Genomic DNA, 21,346 nt, shown 5'->3' with positions numbered 1-21,346 from the left:
GGACAGTGGACCGGCCCCCTGCTGAAAAAGTTTGCTGACCCCTGCTCTACCACTCAGTTACATTCCTTTCCCAAATGCGCTCCTACATAGTTGCGCAATTCATTTGCCATGCTGCTGAATTATACATTTATTCACTAGAAATTATTTATCTATTGCCTATTATGAAAACATCTCAAGGTAGTTTATAATAATAATAGTAAGTCAATTAAAAATATGATCGCAACAATAAGATAAACCCAACAGGGTTAGCAGGCAGTGCAAAATTTATCTCAAAAGAGTTATGACAAATGGCTGGAGTCAGTAGCTAGCAAGGGCCTCGGGAATCAGGTGGATTTGAGTAAGCAACAAATTCACTTCTTGATGATAGTTTGTCACACCAAAGCAAACAGAGACCCTCCTCCTCCTGGAGGAGGATTTAAACTGTGTAGTCCATTTGCATGTGGCACAAGTCCTGGATAGCTCTGTTAGTTAGAGCATGATGCCAATAATGTCAAGATTGCAGGTTCGATCCCTGTATGGGACAGCTGCATATTCCTGCATTGGATTAGATGATCTTCAGGGTCCCTTTCAACTCTACAGTTCTATGATTCTAAGTCTCTGAAAGCACACTACTTCAAAGAAACACACTATAGCTTGCATTACTGGATGCTCCCATTTGTCAAAGCCCCCCTGAGCATCCCATGTGAGCATGTCAGGGAGAAGGCTAGCCGAGGATAAATCATTCTGTTTCTTGACCTTGCCACTTTCACATGTGTTCACCCACAACAGAGTCAGTGTGGTCTACTGGTTACATGAAAACCTGGGAGACCAGGTTTCAAATCCTTGCTCAGCCATGAAGCTCACTGGGTGACTCTGGACAACCAGTCTCTGTTCAAACTACCTTGCACGGTTTTTATGAGGATAAATGGTGAGGGGGCAAGAACCATGTCTTCCACCTTGAGCTCCTTGGAGGAAAGTGGGGTATAAATGTAACGACAGAGAAAAAAATTAAATGGATAAGTCAGTTTCTTCCCATTTCTGCATTTCATTGCAATTTTTTAAAAAAACTCCACACAATAATTTGGATTTAAATATGTATTTTTAAAATTCTATCCTCCCCCCTCTCAAATAATAGTGCCACTGTATTCTGCTCTGGTCAGACCTCACCTGGAGTACTGTGTCCAGTTCTGGGCACCACAGTTCAAGAAGGACACTGACAAACTGGAACGTGTCCAGAGGAGGGCAACCAAAATGGTCAAAGGCCTGGAAATGATGCCTTATGAGGAACGGCTAAGGGAGCTGGGCATGTTTACCCTGGAGAAGAGGAGGTTAAGGGGTGATATGATAGCCGTGTTCAAATATATAAAAGGATGTCACATAGAGGAGGGAGAAAGGTTGTTTTCTGCTGCTCCAGAGAAGCGGACACGGAGCAATGGATCCAAACTACAAGAAAGAAGAAAGAAGATTCCACCTAAACATTAGGAAGAACTTCCTGACAGTAAGAGCTGTTCGACAGTGGAATTTGCTGCCAAGGAGTGTGGTGGAGTCTCCTTCTTTGGAGGTCTTTAAGCAGAGGCTTGACAACCATATGTCAGGAGTGCTCTGATGGTGTTTCCTGCTTGGCAGGGGGTTGGACTCGATGGCCCTTGTGGTCTCTTCCAACTCTATGATTCTATGAAATATGCATTTTAATATGTCTTTTGATTTCTGTATTGGAAAATAGTTAATGCTGATGCATAAGTCAGTTCTGATCTTCACATTGATCAGATCCTTTCAGAATCCTCAGACCTCTCCACCAACAGCCTTGCTCTTTGCCAAAATCCTGCCACCCCTTCAGAAATGTAACTACCGTATTTCTCCTTTAACTGTCTTAACAGCTCCTATTATTTTTTCTGTTTCTTTCTGAAGAGCAAAGCAGGTGGGGTAGGCTGGGGTGTGTGGAGAGAGACAAACAGAATCAATACGGGGAGCTCATTTCTACTCTCCCCCTAGGTGGAAATGCTAAAGCTTACCTTCAGTGCTTCAGTGTGTAAGCAGAATTGGATTTCACAGGCAGATACATAGAAAGGCATACACAGCAAGCAAACAGTTGCTGGGGGCCAAGGAAGGAAGAAGAATATCCACCAATTCCCATTTGTCAGAGTAGAAGGAGATCTGGGTTTGTTTTATTGAGCAAATGAAATGCTAAATGACCTTAATGGCCATTCATTTGCACCTCTGGCCATTGTATGGTGGGCTGTTTTTAGAAATCTTCCTCTGCTGCTCCTGGAATCAATGATTAAAGCAGGATTGTTAATCAACCCATTAAATACTACTTAGAGTGATAATTTTGGATAATGGGCAATTTTAAGGGCATTAATGACAATCTGCAGTCAGCCTGATGGAATGTGGAGGGGGAACAGAGCTCACAGACTGGAGTGATGTCATATAAGCTGCTGCCGGTTTTCCATTGGTCGGATGTGACTTTGTTTCAGATGATAAAGATGCGCCTATCTGTTCTTGTTCCAAGGAGTTTGCCATCTACATTTTAAACAGAGGCGGCAATAGAGAATCACAAGTAAATAAAAACTAGGTGGAGTATTCAAAGCCCCGTGGACCATCCCTGTCTTGTCCAGTTCAGAATGGCAGATCCAAGATGCAACATGCCACATGTTCCCTGATACCAAGGGGAGAGAGACTCTGTGTTAAGAACATAGGAAGAGAGCTGGTGGATGAAGCCAATGGACCATCCTCTTCTCACAACAGCCAGCTAGATGCCACTATGGGAATCCCAGCAGCAGAACCTGAGTGCAACAGCAACTCTCCCTGCTTGTGATTCTCACCAACTGGTATTCAGGGATATACTGCATGGGTAGGCAAACTAAGGCCCGCGGGCCGGATCCAGCCCAATTGCCTTCTCAATCCGGCCCATGGACAGTCCAGGAATCAGCGTGTTTTTACATGAGTAGAATGTGTGCTTTTATTTCAAATTCATCTCTGGGTTATTTGTGGGGCATAGGAATTTGTTCATTATTTTTTTTCAAAATATAGTCTGCCCCTCCCCTCAAGGTCCGAGGGACAGTGGATTGGCCCCCTGCTGAAAAAGTTTGCTGACCCCTGATCTACTGCCTCCAACAGTAGAGTTAAAACCTAGCAATTTGGGCTAGTAAGCTTTGATAGCCTTGGGGCAACTGTGCCTATACCTCTTTTAAAGCCACCCATGTTAGTGGCCATCACTACCTCTTCTGGGAGTGAGTTCCATAGTTTAATGATGCACTATGTGAAGAAGCACTTCACATCAAAGAGATTGGAAACAGGAGTGTGGGGTGGTGGTGGCTAGTTCCGCCTGCTTTGCTCCAACTTTCAGCCCCAGGAGCCTTCATAATGGAGCTGTTGCCTTCCTGCTGTTGAGTTATAAAAGATGGCAGCGGGCAGGAATCAGTTGCTAGATGTCATCAGCTTGGAGATTGCCTTTGGATGTGACGTGCTAGATATTGTCACTGGATATTCAAAATTCACACCTCTAAATTTTGCAGTGCAGTTTTCTAACCCCCAAAAAGGTCTGTATTAGGAGGGAAGTATGCCCCAGAATATCTGCATTACTGAAGACAATGTACAATGTATAACAATGCATTGTATCAGGGAAATTGTTTGCAAAAATGCATATATTGGGTAACAACTCGTACAAAAACTAAAGCATATTAGGTGATATGCACATAAAATGCATACAAAATGCAGCCTTTTTTAAAAAAAAATGTAAAACTGATGGTGGGAATGTGATGAACTGAACTTTAGATTGGAAAAAAAGATATCAAGAAACTGAAATTCATCCATCTCTATGTACACACTCCAAATGGGTTGTATATTGGATTGGACTGGAACTTGTTAGGAGAAGTGACCCTTACAGCAACACCACTTCCCTGCACCCACTACAGCTCCTCTGGCTATCAATGTTGGGCTCAAAGTTAACTCACTACTTTGCCTGGCCAGGTTTATATAATTTAACATCCCATTGTTAGGGTTAGGGTTTTTGTTTTAATTCTTGATAGCATCATGTACTACTAACATGAGTTTGACCAAACTGTGGGAGGCAGTGGAAGACAGGAGTGCCTGGTGTGCTCTGGTCCATGGGGTCATAAAGAGTCGGACACGACTAAACAACTAAACAACAACAAGCATCATGTACAGTAATAGATATTTTCTTTGGCACTGACCTGGCATTTTAAAAAGGAGAAAACTAATGATACTAACAAGTTCTCCCAAGTTCCTTGGCCAGTTGGAAAACTCAGACTGCCTGAGATGAGAGTTAAGGGAAAAAGTCATCTGTAGCGAGTAATAAACATTTGAGAATATTGCCTCTAATCATCCCTTTCCTTTGTTTTTCGTTAAGCTTGTTTGTTTTAATACTATTTCACGAGTTTGATGATGCTATAACTTTCTAACGACTTACTCAAGATAGTGATAGAACTAATATAATATTTAATTGAGAACATTAATCTAATCATGCACTTATTGGTGCCTTATGGTTGAAACCAAGTTCAAGCTTCTATTTCTTTTTGAAGGGTGCATTGTTTTACACAATAAAGTTCAAACTTTCTATCCTCTTGGAACCCTTTTTACATTCTATCCTTCCCTGAAGGTCTCCTTGAAGACATTGTGAGAGATGGACCATGACTTGAGCTAGGAGCTGAGAACCAGGATTCAGGACGAAAGGGTTAAGTGAGAACCAGGAAGCAGGAGCAAGGATACAGGACCACACACCAGAGGTCAAGAAGCCGATGCTAGTCCTACTCAGGGCAGACCTATTGAAATTAATAGACATGCCAGGTTCATTCCTTTTAATGAGTCAACTCTGAGTATAACTTAGTTGAATAGAACCCCAAGCCTCTTCTATCATCCAGAGGCAAGCCACAGTAACAATAGTACATGACATACTGTTATTTTTCAATTCTTTTTAGATTGGATCCTTTCTGCTTTTTAAAGAATCTGTAGCTATTAACCACAGTTCATTGGCTCACTGGTAGACTCATTCAGATGCTTCAAGTCTCCTCTTCCCCTAGAGTGGTATTCTGTTGCAGCTTTGCTTAGCTAAAATATTTGTTAGTCTCAGCATGGAACTTTAAACTTCTAACATCTGCTCTGGCATGGTGGTGGTCCAGTTGGCTTCCATTTCACTTCCACATGTGTTTTGCCATCGTTGAAGGGTGCTAACACAAACCTTCCAGTCATTGCTGCAATCTTTGCAACTTTTTGTGCATTGCTAAATCATTTCATATTTTTTTTTCATTCCAAAGACAATTATAGCCCAACGCAGATGCTGCTGAATCTCTGCTGGAGCATAGGAAACTGCCTTGCACTGATCTAGCTCAATATTGTCTATACCAGTTGTTTGCAAGCAGTGTGCCGTGGCACCCTGGGGTGCTACAGAAACACTGGCCTTTGTCCCTCTTTCCTTCTCTCCCTCCTCTAATGTCCTCTCACACCTCTGCCTCCCCAAGGCTTGCATAGCTGTTTATTGCAGCAGCCCTGGCTATAAGCTCTGCAGGCGAATGACGCCTTTAAGAGGCACCTCTGTTGGGGGGGAGCAGCTCAGAGACCAGGGGTGTCAGCAGTAGCTGGCCGGGGGACTCCAAAGGAGAGGGGAGACGAGAGGAGGCTGAGGGAACACTCCACAATGGAGGGTGTTAGAAAAAGGGTGAGGGGCTGCCAGCTCTGCAGGCAGGGGGTGAAATAACTGTGTTCCTGAGCCCCACAGGGGTGCCGCAGAAAGAATGTAGTTGGTTAAGGGAGCCATGGACTCAAAAAGGTTGAAAACCTATGCTCTACACTGACTTAGGCAGCGGACATTCCAGCCCTACTTGGAGATGTCAAGAATTGAATTAGGGGCCTCAAGATCCCTGGCATCTCCAGGTAAACCTGAGAAAGAATCCTATAGGGAATCTTAGAGAGCTGCTGGCAGTCAGTGTAGACCAGTGTTTCTCAGCTGTTTTGTGGTTAGCCTGAATGGAACTATGAAGCAGTTCAAGGGGTTCTGTGAAGAAAAACATTGCAGTGGTGGGCAAGCACAATGTGTGATGCTCCTGGCCCTGCCTTCTCCCTCTTGCGGCAACATGCAGCGTTGAGAAGGCTGCCCACTCTGTCCCACTACTGGGTCAAATGTGGTGTTGGAGCACTTGCTATGAGAACCTCTTGTCCCCTCTTAGCTTCAGGAATTGGTCTCTCCTAGTTTAGGGCTGGATTTTCCAGGACATTACTGGGATTTCAAAGGTGGAATTGACATCCAGGGGGAATTTCTGAAAGGCGGCACTTCGTCCTGGATCTTAGGCGAGTCAATCGAAAAATCGTGGGGATTTTTTTGGTGTTTTTGTAAAAATAAAGCTCAACAACAAAGCTCAACAACTTTCAGGGTGTCCTGGTTTTTACTTTTTGAAATATGGGAACCCTATCCTAGTTTTATTTAGAGATGCTGGGGAATGAACATGCATGCAAAGTAGATGCTCTATGCTGAACGACGACCCTTCCTTTGCAAACTATTTATTCCAGAATGGAGCAATGTAGAAACTAAAGCCAATGTTACGTATCCTAGCAGGAAATGCTGCTGGTGTGATCTGTGGTGCACTTTTGGCTTAGGGGACTTCTGCCTTGAATTATGGATTGCTTGAAGTCTCATCATCATCATTATCATCATCATCCCTCTTTTCCTACATCTAAGGTTCACTGGCTTTGTCTCTCCACACACGTGTCCATGTGCATTGCACTATTGGTCACCCCTGTTGTGGATGCAGCATTTTTAAAAAAGAAATATGGGAGGGAGCGGCATTTTGATTCAGCATTAATAAAAGCCATTGAAGCGCTGCAGCCAGTCTTCAAAATGGTCTTTTATGTGTAAGAACCCCAGGGGGATGGAGTGGGCAAAAAGTTGAAATTATGTGTAAGAACCCCAAGGGGATGGAGTGGGCAAAAAGTGGAAGCCAGGTGCTGCTCATAACACCTGTCCTTTGCTCTGCCTTTCCAATAAAAACAACCACCCACCTGACCTTTAGCATAACATTTGTTTTTGAGTTGCCCTTTAAAATACATCAATGGAGTCTTATTTCTTTTATTGAACCAGGCTTGTCTCTCCCCATACGTACTTCTTACAGGGTGAACGAGACCATTGGTCCACCTAGTTCAGTATTTTCTACACTGACTTGCAGTGGATCTGCAGGATTTCAGAAAGGGTCTCTTCCCAGCCTCACATGAAGATGCCAGGATTGAACCTGGGAGGCTGCATGCAAAGTAGATGCCCTGTCACTGTGCTAGGGAGTATAGGAATCTGCCAGTCAGTGTAGGCAATAGGCCGATGGACCAATGATTTGAGTTGGCGTAAGACAGCTTCCTGCGGTCCCTAGTTCCATGGTAGATTGCCTGCTTTGAGTGAAGAAAGTCACCGATCCCAGTGGGGGAGGGAGTGCATCTGCTATTTCATTTTACAGATGCAAGCAACTCATAATATGGGTTTTCTTCAAGCGATCTCTAAGAAAAGAAAAACTAAGCTGCTTCCAAGGCAATTTAGGATAGCCCTGCCCCTCAGTACTCACAGTTGACATCTACTCAGAGCTAACGTCCTTTCTAACTTGTGCTGCATTTTTGCGTGCATTTGATATTAGTTCCGACTCCCTATAAATCATTGCAATCTAGCTGCATCTTTTCCTTGTCCCCCTATAAACTTACTGTACCCTACAATTGCTTGCCAAGCTACATAAAGATTTTCCCCACCTACCCACACTTAAAGTATACAATTTTAAAATTAATCCTGGGCTTACACGATTTATATTGTTTTTTTCCCTTAATCCTGCTCTAAAGTGATATTATATTATGCTGACTGCAAGGAACACAATACCTTATAAGTGCATTTTTTGGCTGGAGCCTGGCATAAGCTTTGGGTAATTGCTTGCTATTAAATTCTCCTCTCGCAGTTATTTGTTGGGGAGAGTTTGGCCTGAGGATTTTCCAATTGCTTCTTGCTTTATTTTGCATGCATTTATGTATGATATTTTCATAAGGAAAACAATGTTTCCCATTAATTCAGTCACTTGTGATCTGGATGCTGATGTGTAATTCCTTCCATGGCCCACTGGAAATGGCAGGATGAATGTCAGGCATCTTCAGCTGTGGGTGGTAGGAGTCTGGAAACCTATATGCTCTAGGGCTCATGGCTCTTAAGTTGCTGCCAATATGCTCAGCAACAGCTCAGGTGTAGGGAGCCCAGGTGGATGTCATTTCCAGTGCACCTAACATCTATGCTTAGAATATGGAACCCCTGGGAAAGCTTTGTTTCCCATGGCCCTTAGTCCCAGAGGTTCCACCATACCAGTGTATCTAGTAGAGGTTAGTGCCCACTGGGACTGGTAGGTCAGCAGTCAGGGAGCCCGACAGTAGGTGGAAATACCAGTTCATGGAAACCACAGGAGTGGAGAGTGCTGAGATCATGTCTAAGGGCTTGCTATTGGGGCATCTGGTTGGCCACTGTGAGAACAGGATGCTGGACTGGATGGGCCTGATCCAGCAAGCTCTTTTCTTGGTCTTAAGTTACACGTTCTCTCTTTGCAACTGCATCCTTACTTGACCTGCACCTGACATCGCCTGGTCATTACAGAAAAAGCTGCTTGATCTCTGAATCGTCGTACCTGCAATGGAGTTCTTAATGAACCAAGACCTAAATACATTTCTCAAAGGTCCCAATTTACAGGGAAGTCACTCAGCTCAGTCTGTATGATACATTTTCTTCCAGGACTTGTATGGAAAGCTTATCTTTAACCAGCATGTGTTACGCTTACAGACATTGCCAGTGGGCTTCTGAAGGTCTTGTGAGTTACACAAAGGGTAGCAGGTGTTATTTAGGCTAAATTGACCTTGAAATTGATTTCTTTATTTTATGACTTTCTGAAGGGAGATTAGCACTATTTCTTTCTTCCCTTGCAGTGTGAAACAATTTACATGGTAATAGATGGTTGAGACAGTCAAATAAATTGTTGGAAAGTGGTATTATTCAGAGGTGGCAATATGGATCTTGCTTGCATTGATTTCTTAGCCTCAGGGATACACTGATTTTCTAACATCTGGGGGCAAAAAGTCCAAATTTAATTCTGCTTTAAAGACAGGTATATGAGCAGTATTGTCTTCTGTGGCCTGGGATTTACTCTGAAATGATTTTTTTTGGCCAAGCACCCATGTGTTCCTAACAGCAGAGGGAAAAGTATATCATGTTCTGGTATGTGGGGGTCTTCCCCAAATCACCCCACCTCCCCATGGATACGTTACTATTGTATGCTGCCGCTCCACATGTAATGCATATACTGCCTCCAAAATTTCCACACTGCCAGCAGCAGATGTGTGTGTGTGTGTGTGTGTAGCATGCTAATGGGTTTGCAATTGGGCAAGTCTGGATTTAAGGAATGGGGAAGCTGTGGCCCTCCAGATGCTGTTCCACTCCAACTCCCATCAGCCCCAGCCACCATAGCCAATGGACAGGGATGATGGGAGTTGTAGTCCAAAATATCTGGAGGGCACCAGGCTGGGGAAGGCTTGCCATTAGCCATGGTGGATTCCAACAGCATCTAGAGAATAGCAGGTTGGAAAAGGCTGGGTGTGATGGAAGAGACTACGAAGTGTTACAATGTGAGGGGGAGATTTAAGGATCAATAAAACTCAAGAAAACACAGGAAACAAGCTGCAATACATCAATGGTTAAACATACAAAAGCCAACCACCATGGGCAGCTACTGTGGGGAATATGTTGTCCTTTCATTCACTTTTACTCCTGGTACAATGAACTTCTGAGAGGCAAAAAGAATACAACGTGTAAGTAGCTGCTGAGGTTATATTGAACAATTTAGCACCAAGGTTGCGTCACAGTTCATTTAGCCTAGAAGTTGTACTTTGAAAGTGGGAGGGAAACTGGACGCTACCTATTTGTGGGCCTTCTGACAGCACTACCTCACAGGGTTGTTGTGCGGATTAAATGGGAAAATATATATGCCACCCTGGGCTCATTGTGGAAATGCAACAAAGAAATAAGTTCACTCACTGGTAGTTCTGGTAACAGCACCAGTTGGGTTCTCCCATGTTGGAGAGCGCCATTTCTAAAGTGATTTTTACCCACACATTGGCTCTCATTCTGATTTGGCTTCATGATTGCACCATGCAGCCAATGACATTTGATGACTGATGACATCTGAAGCCAAAGCAGAGTGAAGGCAACAGTTCCTGTCCTCTCTCTGATTTGGCTCCTGAGTAAAAACGAAACCTAGCTGTACTGTGGTTGCTGCTGCTACCAGGATCCCCAGTAAATCCACAGCCTGCATCCTTCAAAATTTCCATAATCCAGCCCTGCTGCTGCAGCTGCCAAAGAAAAGTTGGATTGGGAAGAATTCAGCTCAATCCTGTTTAAAATCATATTTACCTTTTGCCACAGAGTGGTAGCCTTGAGATTTGATTTCTCCCACCCATTTTTTATTCTGTCCTTCCTCCAACAGACTCAAGGAAGCACACGTAGCCTTCATTTCCCCCCTACAACAACCCTGTGAGGTAGTTTGGGATGAGTGGGAGACTCATCCACTGTACTGTGCAGCAAATGGGAATTTTCCTCTGGTCCATCTAGACTGAACACTCCTAGCCATTATGTATGTGTCAAATTCTGCTCTCATATGAGAGTTTCTCATGCCTCCTTCTCTCTGTCTTAATTCCAGGGCTATAAATCTGATGCTATGGAGCTAGGCTGCAGTGCCAGGAATCTTCCTCAAGGTCCAGTAAGTCGAAACATTTTGCTGAATGGATTAGATTCTGTAACTGCATTTTGCATTCTTTTTGGTGTGTGGCTCTTTTTGATCATCCATCAAATGCAATCTTTTTCTTCTTCTTTTTATAAAAACCCTGAGATGGATCGTGAGCCTCTTGGAAATAAGTGCATCAGAGTTTGCTAAATGTTCTCAAAGGTTCAGATGTATGACTTTAGCAGACTTGTGATTTGCTTGTCAGATGGAGGGAAATCGTTCAGAATAGCTGCAACTTGAGTTCATTAGGGAACCTGGTAAATCCATCTTGCACTGAAGGGCTTTTGAGCCCTTGTTGTATTGATGATCACAAAATGGAGTGCACCTGACTTTTGTGAATAAGGGAAAGCAATGCAGGTGGGGGAGGCTTTTGCTATGTTTTCAGTTAGATGATAGCTGGAATGTGTATCTCATCCCATGGCATCCAAATCATGCACCACTTCATGTCCCCAGGATGGGAAAGCTAAGTGCAGTATAGATCTCCAATCATCCCCACTAATAGCTTATAGGAGGGAGTAAGGGTGTGCTCAGAACTCCCAGATATTCTAGCATCATTCTGAGAAAATGTCTTTCGGGAAATTTTGGCTTAGCTCTAGAGGGAAGCTCAGAAACATCATTTCCTGTTCTTGAACACTGCATAACAGAGGGAACAGAGAGAATGGAACCCCCAAAGGATGGATTAACTGGACCAGCCCCTGGCTGCAGGCAGGGTTCATTTATATTGTTCTTGGATCTGATGGAGAATTTATGCATGAGCCACTATGGACGTAGCCAGGATTTATGTGTGTGTGTTGGGGGGGGGGAGAACTTCAGTTAGTTGAGTATTTTTTATTGATTTCACTTGCTACACCCATGTGTGTGCCACATTCACACAAGTGATGTGTACATTCAGTTTTACCCTTCTCCTCAACACTGTGCGTGAGAAATAGCCAAGGACTGGGTCTCATTGGGTGGGCAAAAATAACCACTGACCAATGATTGCTGATGTTAAAGGTACAGCTTTGATTCCTTCCATTCTGTACCAGCCACAATAGTGTTTTGATTCTGTTGTCGTCAGTGTTTTCAGACTAGCAACCCGCCTTTAACCCAAGTATGACTTGGGGGTCCCATTTCTTTCTTTCTTTCTTTCTTTCTTTCTTTCTTTCTTTCTTTCTTTCTTTCTTTCTTTCTTTCTTTCTTTCACTATATATTTGTACGGTGGTAGTACTGCTGTTGCAGCCTATCTTGAACCAAGTCACAGCCTGGTAGTGGATGTTCTACCACCAGTTGAAGGCCAGTGCTTTAACTCGGAGAGGCAGTTTGCACAGCTTCTAAAATAATGGAAGGAGTTTATGAGTTTGATGAAATCCCCATGTAGAGTTGCTTTTTAAATATATATCAAAATGGAGATTGACTCAGAGCAGACATAGGCAAACGGCCCTCCAGATGTTTTGAGACTACAATTCCCATCATCCCTGACCACTGGTCCTGTTAGCTAGGGATGATGGGAGTTGTAGTCCCAAAACATCTGGAGGGCCGAGTTTGACTATGCCTGACTTAGAGTTCACCATAACGTCATTTATTGTGGACAGAAGATGCTCTTTACCTCCATTAACTATGACTAGACATGTAGTTATAGTAATAAAGAGTATATTTATGAAAATATAACTTAGTGGATCTGCAAATAAAACCAAACATCAGTTAACCTGTTGGTTAAAATTCTCTTTCCTGCCTGGACCAAAAACTAATTAAACCAAATCAGAAAAAAACCACACCACAGGAATCCCCAGCAGTGTGAAGTAAATGCACAGTAGGATTACTAAAGCCATTTGGGACACTCCCAAGAAAATTCATACTCAGTCCCCAAACAAGTGACTAGCCAAGCGCCCACTGCAAAGGGAGGGAGGGAGGTGCAGGGACATAGGGAGGGGGTGCGGGGACTGCGGTGCGTCCCAGGTGTCATCCCTGAGGGGGTGACAAAATGGCACACTGCAAGGGGGGGCACTTACCGTGGGGCCTGGCCTGCAGTGCACCCAATCCACGCATCTCTCCTGGGAGTGATGCGGTGGCTTGGGGCCCTGCGCTGCCCAAAATGGCAGCCTGGGGCTTGCGTCCACCAGGCAGACTTCGTGGACAGCTCTCCCCGCCCCTGCCGCTCTGGGTGCCAGAGCAACTAGCTATGCCCCTGAGAAGGTTTCATGAAGAGAGAGAAGAGTTTTAGGTGGCACAGGCTTATAAATCATGATCCTTCCCCCTTTGTAATCATCCCCCACATGGCATCCATACCTTCTCCCCTGCAAAAAAAACAACATTAGAGTCTTCTTTCCCAGGGTGTGGCAAATTCGTCCTCACCCAAGGGCAGAAGCAGCATTGTGTGTTGACTGTTGGGGTGGTGTTTAGAGGCTGATGACTTGGGCACCTTACTTGGGGTGCTTTGTTTGTGTGGGCTATGTCCTCAGCTGTCCACTGGTGTTGTTGGAAGGGCATTGAGGAATTTGTGTCTGTCATGAGAAGACTGAATCCCAACACAGCAGGGACATGTCTTGCAAAATGATATAATGCTGATAGGGAGGGTGCTTTGGTGGACCGTGGCCTTTTCAAACCCCAGGGATGGAGTAATGGTTTGTTCTGCTTGCTGGAACTGGGTGATCTATGGATGCTCTCCAGTTATACAGCCTTAATGAACATCACTGCACCGTATGTTGCTCTCATGGAAAAGATGCTACTTACCCAAATAAGTTACAAGCTAGCCTCTGCTGTCCTGGCAAATCTAATTGTGAGACCGTGTGGAGCAACTGATAGCTGCACAAATTGTATTGCTCCTCCTGAGATTTTGTGTACTGCATAATAAGTGTGCCTTGATAGCTGGTATTCAGCACAAATTCCTCTGAATGCACATCAGCAATGCCAACATCTGGGTGCAATTCTGCTGACGCTGTTCTTGCAGAGGCAGTGGATGAAAATAAAATAAGCAGGTTTAAACACACACACACACACAACAGAAAACGGTGGTTTCAGAGAGAAAATAATGTGCTCTGATATTCAGTAGTTTATGCACGTTATCCTACATCACTAGGTTGCAAAGAGGAAACATTAAACCTATCTTTTGCTCACGTGACCTTGCCCACTTGCAGTAGAACAGATCTGATTTGGTGCAGTCCCTTGGCTGTGGGGAGACATTCCCTCCACCCACACCTCTGGTACAGGCAGTATGCCTCTGAATGCTGTTTGCTGGGAACACAAGTTTATCTGCATGATTGCCTTACCCCACTTGACTACTTAGATCCATGCACTTAGGCACTTAGATGCCATGCGATACTCATTCTGCATTTGTAAGGAATCAGTCTTTTAATTTGGTGGCTCTTGTGCTTTGGAACTCCCTGCCTATTGAAACCAGGCAGGCTGTTTCACTGTAGTCTTTTTAACACCTGCACAAAAACCTTTTTGTTTACACAAGCCTATCCAGACATGTAGAATGTTGACACATGTTTTAATCAGGTTTTTCGCTTCTTGTTGTAATTATTGTTGAAGGTTTCAATTAGTTGGTTTTAACTGTTCCCACCCCCCCAATCATTTCACTGTTTTTTCTTCTTTTTAACTGCTTTGAGAGGTTTTTGCTAGCAAGTTGTATATGTATAAGTTTTATCAAATAAATAAATAAATAAATAATTTCAAAGTTTGGTATTTGTACCATCCTTGAGATAGGAAATATGCAACAGGAAAATTTCAGGCTGCTAGCCAACAAGAGGAGAGAGGGTTGATTGCTGGGCCATTTTAGAACAGGTGGATTTGCAGGAAGCATCCAAGCAAGGTGGAAAATAATGCAATTCCCTCTCCTTCAGTCCTACTCCATTCTTCATTTGGCTTCAGATGAAAGTGGCATCTTTGTCATTGCTTGGATTGTGCCTTAGACATGATTCTGTAGCTTCCTGAAGAGTGATGTTGGTAAACATCCAGTCTCTGGAAGAAAAGCGAAAAGGGAGTTGATTCAGAACAGCTTTGCGATTATCATTTTGAGAAGTGAAAGGGATTAGATTAGACAAATGCATGGAGGATGCATGCATGTCAATGGCACTGGATTGATTATATGGGTTCAGGAACCACACACCCACAACACCTCTGTCTTGCCAGGATTCAGACTCAAGTGTGTGGACCCTCATCCAGCCAAACACTGAGTCCAGGCATTAATCCAGGGCTTGCATGGCCTCTTCTGATCCAAATGTTGCAGAGTACTAGAACTGCATATCATCTCCACACTGATGACACCTCTTCTGTTGATCACCAAAGTGCTCTGTTGAGACCACAGAGAGTTTCAGAAGTTCATTGCTTTAGAACAGTGTTTCCCAATCTTGGGCCTCCAGCTGTTTTTGAACTACAATTCCCATCATCCCTGACCACTGGTCTTGCTAGCTAGGGATGATGGGAGTTGTAGTCCAAAAACAGCTGGAGGCCCAAGGTTGGGAAACACTGCTTTAGAAGGGAATCAACCCCTGTGGTGCCTGTCGGCCTACAACCCATTTTTCATCCATTCCCATTTTTCATTTGGCAGACAGTCTTCAATTTTTATTTCACACCACGCTGGAGGTGAATTACAACTGATCATGAATTCATAGAGCTACCAAGCGAGTCAGTTGGCTTGTGAAACAGGCATTAATGAGCGGTTACAATTTACATAACACACACACACACACACACACACACACACACACACACACACATCCAATCTAATACAGGAGCTTGCTGCTGGAAGTTTTCTGTATTGTGAGTGGCACTTACTTGTGCTCTGATCAAAGAGAAATTGGTTGCCTGCCACCAAGGGAAAGACTCTGTTTCCCCCTTCTCTCTTCCTGGCACAGCTGCTCTAGTTTAAAAACCTATTAAAGTGGGATCAAACTCATTTTATAATACTGATAATCCCCCTCTGCCCCTCTTGCAGCAGTTAAATGCTTTATTAAAGACTCGATGGCCTTTGGCTCAAGTTGGTATAAAACTATTTCATTGGTGTTGAAATTGCACTATGCATGTTGCAAACTGCCTGTTCACACCTTCCTGTGCAATGGAGGCTGGTACCCATTGGGGCTGAAAGGGTGGATGGCAGGAAGCCCAACAGTAGAAGAAGCCAGAGCACATGACAGGCAGAAGCAACTCATTCTGGTTTTGTTTCCCTCCTCCTCCCTTTTGAGTTTTGCAGACTCGGGAAGAGGAAGCTGACAGTGAGGCAGCAACCCTGGGCAGCTTGAAAGTATGAAGGCAGGCAACTGGGGGCTACCTGAGGGCAGACTGAGCTTGATGGGGCAGCTGTCCCATTTGCACCAGTTGAACAGCCTCCTCTGTGCCTATGTACTTTCTTGGTTCTAGAGCCAAGACTGTTCCATTTACCATCCCTCTTTCTCCTGCAAGTGTTCCTGCCTACAAACCCCTCAGGCCCCACTGCATTCCACCATGCACCAGGTGGCTGGCGTCATGTGAAAGACAACAATCCCACGACTGCAATCATGGAGCAGGAATTCTAACAGGAAGCTATGCTCTACCTCCATAATCAGAGTAAGCAATGTTTCTGAATACCACTTGCTAGAAAGGCAGAGTGCCCTTGAGCTTGGATCCTGCTTGAAGGTTTCCTAAAGGCACATGGTTGGCCATTGTGAGAACAGGATGCTGGACTAGATGGGGCATTAGCCTGATCAAGCAGGTTCTTATGTTCTTACAGCTGGTACAGGCCAAAGAGGGATTTGGATTAGTGCTGGTTCAACCCAATCAATAGTCCAGGTGTGTGTGTGTGTGGGGGGGACCTTTTTCAGCCAGAGGGTCATATTCCCCTCTGGACAACCTGCCAGGGGCTGCATACTGGTGATGAGCAGTCCAGAGGTTAAAGCAGGCAGAACTTAAAATGCAAATGTTGCAATTGCATGGTATGTTAGTGTCAGGAACTGGACTGAGGAGGAATGATGGAGACCGCCCTCTCCTCCTTAACGTTCCCGAGAAGAGGAGGACAGTATAGATTTACAACAGTGGTTCCCAGAAGGTCATAGTTCAGAGGCTGCAGAAGGCAGAAGCTGGGAAATATTGGGAGAGGGGCAGGATGAAGCAGCAGCACCAGGTGAGAGACAGCTGACAGACTCAGTGTCTTTAGAAACATTCCTGACCCCTCTCCTTTCCCAGGACCTGGCGGACATTGAGAGTAGGAGAACAGAAAGCTCAGAGGCAGAAAGCACAGATCGGCTGATGCAGGGATGATGTAGAATAGGAGAGACGGAGGGGGTGGGACTTGACTCGGAGCAGCGCCATTACTGAAATAGAGGCACCTTTTCTAAGCCTCTTGCTGTGAATATTGAATAAAAGACTTGGTTAGAGCTCTTCTTGTTTATCTGATTCTTGGCTGTCCAGCGTGGGAGGGATTGGATTTCTTGAAGCCTGACAGTCAGAAGTTTCTACACACACCCTTCAGTATTTTCCATCTCAGGAAGCAAGTGGGATTAACAGAGTCTGAGGACACATTCCAGCCAAGCAAGAACACTTGAGGAGAGTGAGAAGCAGGGCCAGTAGGGGATGTGGTTTGGAAAGGGGGTGTGGTCTAAGGAGTGTTCATTTGGCCCCTGGGCAGAGGGCCCTCACCCTTGCAAAGTCAAAGCCAGCAGCAGGCTAGAGTGCTGGGATTCCAGGTCTCGCAAGAGTTTCCCCAAAATCCAGTAAAACACCACCCCCTGCAGTTTGGAGAGCATTGCCCAAGCACAGCCTTTAAGTTTCCTCCAATTTCCCATCTTGGTATCCTTATCAGGAATAACAAGGCAATATATATCCCTGTGTTAAAATAATGAGTCCCCTAAAATTAGTTCTCTCCCTACTCTTCTGACACAAACCTCAGCTGTGTGACCCCCATTGTAGAAAGCCCTTCACAAACATAGCAAACAGAGGGATGTGCCTAGTTAAAACAAGTGGCTATATAAAGTTCCACACTCAGATAATGAGTCTGCTATCAGTAGATCATGGGTGGCAATGCTTTTTCTGTTGGAGGGCTGCATTTCCTTCTGGGCAGCCTTTTGAAGGCCACATGCAGGTGGTGGATGGAGCCAAAGGCAAAAGTGGACAGAGCAGCAAATTAATTTTTTAGCTCTGTATAGGAGTGCTACACACTCCTTTCTGTCCTCCATCCAGGCATGCAAAGGACATTAGTAGAGTTTCCCAGACACATCCCAGCCTGGCAAAAATACTTGAGGAGAGTGCAAAACAGGGCTGAGGAGGGCATGACTTGCAGAGAGGGTGTGTCCCAAGGGCTTGGATGCGTCCCAAGGGCTAGATGGAGAGGTTTGGAGGGCCACACTTGCCCTCTAGGCCTGAGGTTCCCTACCCCTAGTATATATGATATGGTAGCCATATCTACAGGCAAAAGTAGAGAGACAGGCTTCAAATCACTTGGTGGTGCTTTCCTCTGGAAAAACAAACAAACCCTTAATACTTCTAGTGGCATTCAATCTCCCTCTAGAGCCAAATGGGCTGTGATGGCTCCCATTCAGTGTCTGGAAATTATATCACTATTTATTGCAGTGTTTTGCCCTCTGCTAAAGTGGCCTTATTTTCCTTCCCATTTCTGAAAGTTGTGCAAAATATTGATATTGGATAACAAGAAACAATCACGCTTGGGTCTGTTTGTTTAATCAGGAGACTATGAGAAAAGAGTTTGGCTGGATGGGAGAAGTCTTAAAGGTAGTTCAATGTAGGCAATAATGATTTTTCTCCTTTTCGTCGTTTTTTTTTTTTTTTTTTTGCCAAGAAATAAAATTGCTGCAGGAGTGCAGTCTGTGATCTGAATGGAAATGAGATGCCGAGCTACCTGAAATTACCTGACCATGCGTCTTCAAGGGAGAGACGGCATTTGCTCTGGTCCAGAAAGGCAGATGTCTGGTCAGAAAAGGTAGTTGCAAGGTTTCAAGGCACATTTAGTGTGTCATGCATGCAACATGGGCTTGTTTTTAAGCTCTTTAGTTGCCCGTTGTCAACTGCACTGGAGCGCAAATGGGAACAGGAAGCCTAAACCACCTGTGTGAGGAGCTATATACACACACAAACTTGTGGTGGCTAACTTTGTTTAGTCAATACACTTCTTGTAGGGCCTCATGATAGCCCTATGGATAACATACATGTATGTATATACAGCATATATACCAAAAACTTACACAGGCACACAGCACTCTCTGGATTTTAGTCAACTGCATTTTACTCATGGAAATTATTCAGTCTCAGTAAGTCATGCTCATTAATTTTAGTGAGTCTGCTCCGAATATGGCTAATGTTGGATAAAACCCTCTCTTTCCTGTTCCCATCTCTTTCTTCCCCATACCAAGAACCACATTTCCAACGTTCTAGGGGCAACACACCAGTGGTGGGCAAATCCAGAAGCAAAACTGGGCAGAGCAAAACATATGAATTTGACTTTTGCACAATAGGCTGCTTTCTATACACACTCCCACTCCTACTCCTACCACCACCCTAGTATCCTCTGTCCAGGCCAGCAAGAAGCATTATCGGAGTTCAGTAAATGCCATTAGTCCAGATGCTAAACTGGGAATCTGAGTGCACATTCTACCAATATGCAGACTTTTGTACGCAATTTTACCCAGTACACACATTTTTGCAAGCAATTTTCTCCAATGATATGAATTTTTGGATATTACTTTCACAGATCTCTGCATTTTTATGCACTTCCCTCTGATACATGCCTTTTTCTGTAAATATTTTGGGTTGAATAACGGCATCCTAAAATTGGGAAAAGTGTGAATTTTGAAAGATAGCTGTGTTACAGTTTGCATACAGGTTTGGGAAATGTAAATTAGGTAAATTTGCATTAAAATGCAAACCAATCCAATCTGCCCCTTCGTTCTTAGATAATCGTGCCATGGAAACAGATTTTGGGCACGTTTTCCTTGAAATATAGCTTCTCCTCTATGCTTCTATTTACAATTGCTTGCAAAGTGTGATTACATATGCATTTATTATTATTACTAATAATAATTTAATTTAAATCATGTTGTTCCTCCCAAAGGAGCCATCGGTGGCAAAAACATAATTATCATCAACAACATTAATAACAGTAATAATTATTTGCGAGGACAAGTTAGTGTGGGAATGTAGAGAACTGAACTTAAAATTGGAAATATCAAAAACTGAAAGTGTGGTTTGTTTATCCCTACTCTCTGCACATTCTGTTTGGATCCTGACAGTGCGAGCAGATATATAGGTACTGCTGTGACAAGAAGGTAAACGGCGTTTCCGTGTGCTCTGGCTTCCGTCACGGTGTCCCATTGCGCCAGAAGGGGTTTAGTTATGCTGGCCACATGACCAGGAAAGCTGTCTGTGGACAAACACTGGCTCCCTTGGCCTGAGAGCGAGATGAGAGCTGCAACTCCATAGTCGCCTTTGTCTGAACTTTACCATCCAGGGGTCCTTTACCTTTACCTTTACCTTTAGTTGCTTGTGCAATTGCCTTTTTTGCCAAGTTGATACTGATGAATGGTTAAGGATAAAGAAAAAGAGAAAAGAATCCTGTCTTTCCAAAAGTCTTGTTTCCTTCCTTTCGAGACACAGAATCATGTTGACAGAAATGTGTTGACGGCAAAGAAAAATGCAATGCTGAGATTTCAAGTGTGGTGATCAGATGCCATCTAGTGACAATTTCTAGGAAGTTGTGGTTCATGATATCTATGACTCTGTCCCATTTTAAAAGCCACAAACTTGATATTTGGGTTCTTTGAAGTGTGTTACGTTCCCCCCTTTGAATATATGCAGTTTTTCTGGGCATAAATTCAGAGCATGCAACTTTTTTTTTTTTTACATATTCATTTGTTCCTTTGTTTGTTTCAAATATCCATGCTGCCTTTGTACACACAAAGAGCCTTCAAACTGGCTTTTTAAAAAAATGCCCAAGAGCAAAGTAAAAAGGGGGGGGGGGGAGGTTTACAAAGAATGGAAGATAAAAAAAGGCACATTGGCAACAAGGATGAAATGCTTGGTAGCCTATCCCCAAACAGAGAACAAAAAATAGCAGTTCAATCCTCACAGGGTTGTGTCAGGTTCATTAATTTAAATTGGTCTATTATGAGTAGGATTGGGTACAACTCCTTGGAATTAATGGGCCTATGTTGTGTCCATTCATTTCAAGGGGTCTACTCTGAGTTGAATTCGCACTGGATCTCAGCAAACACAAAAAGCTTGTGTCCTACCATAATTACACAGGGCACTTCCTCCACAACTGCCCATGCCAATGGCAGGTGATCATGGCAAGGAAAAATCACATCCTTCTAATAGAAAACTCATTTGGTGATGTCAGCAGGACTGTAGCCCAAAGAAGGCTGCGGAGAAACAAGAGAAAGGTACCTGCATTCATTCATTAGATTTCTTACCTGCCCTCCACCATAAGATCACAGGACAAGCTGAAATAATATATCAGTGCAATATTAAAATATTACAGTAATTTACATGGGAAGAATCGGATGGGTCCTAAAAAGAGAACATGTTGGAAGTTGACAGATAAAAGAAGGAACTTGCATGGCTTTAAAAGAGTATTAGTCAAATTCATGGAGGACAAGGCTGTCAGTGGCTAC

At 43.9% G+C, this 21,346-nt stretch overlaps 1 protein-coding gene across 11 annotated transcripts in view; it reads left to right on the top strand.

The window, feature by feature from the left end:
• Positions 1-21,346, top strand: part of RBFOX1 (RNA binding fox-1 homolog 1) — a 1,459,388-nt gene that overhangs the window by 126,088 nt on the left and 1,311,954 nt on the right. For all 11 annotated transcript variants that reach the window (XM_077918365.1, XM_077918364.1, XM_077918368.1 and 8 more), the window contains exon 2: positions 10,689-10,748. In XM_077918365.1, coding sequence (XP_077774491.1) covers positions 10,689-10,748 — 60 coding nt within the window. The remainder of the gene's footprint in view (positions 1-10,688; positions 10,749-21,346) is intronic.

This window comes from Podarcis muralis, chromosome 14 (assembly GCF_964188315.1).
Source record: "Podarcis muralis chromosome 14, rPodMur119.hap1.1, whole genome shotgun sequence".
NCBI lineage: Eukaryota > Metazoa > Chordata > Lepidosauria > Squamata > Lacertidae > Podarcis > Podarcis muralis.
This window is presented reverse-complemented; position numbering and strand designations above follow the sequence as displayed.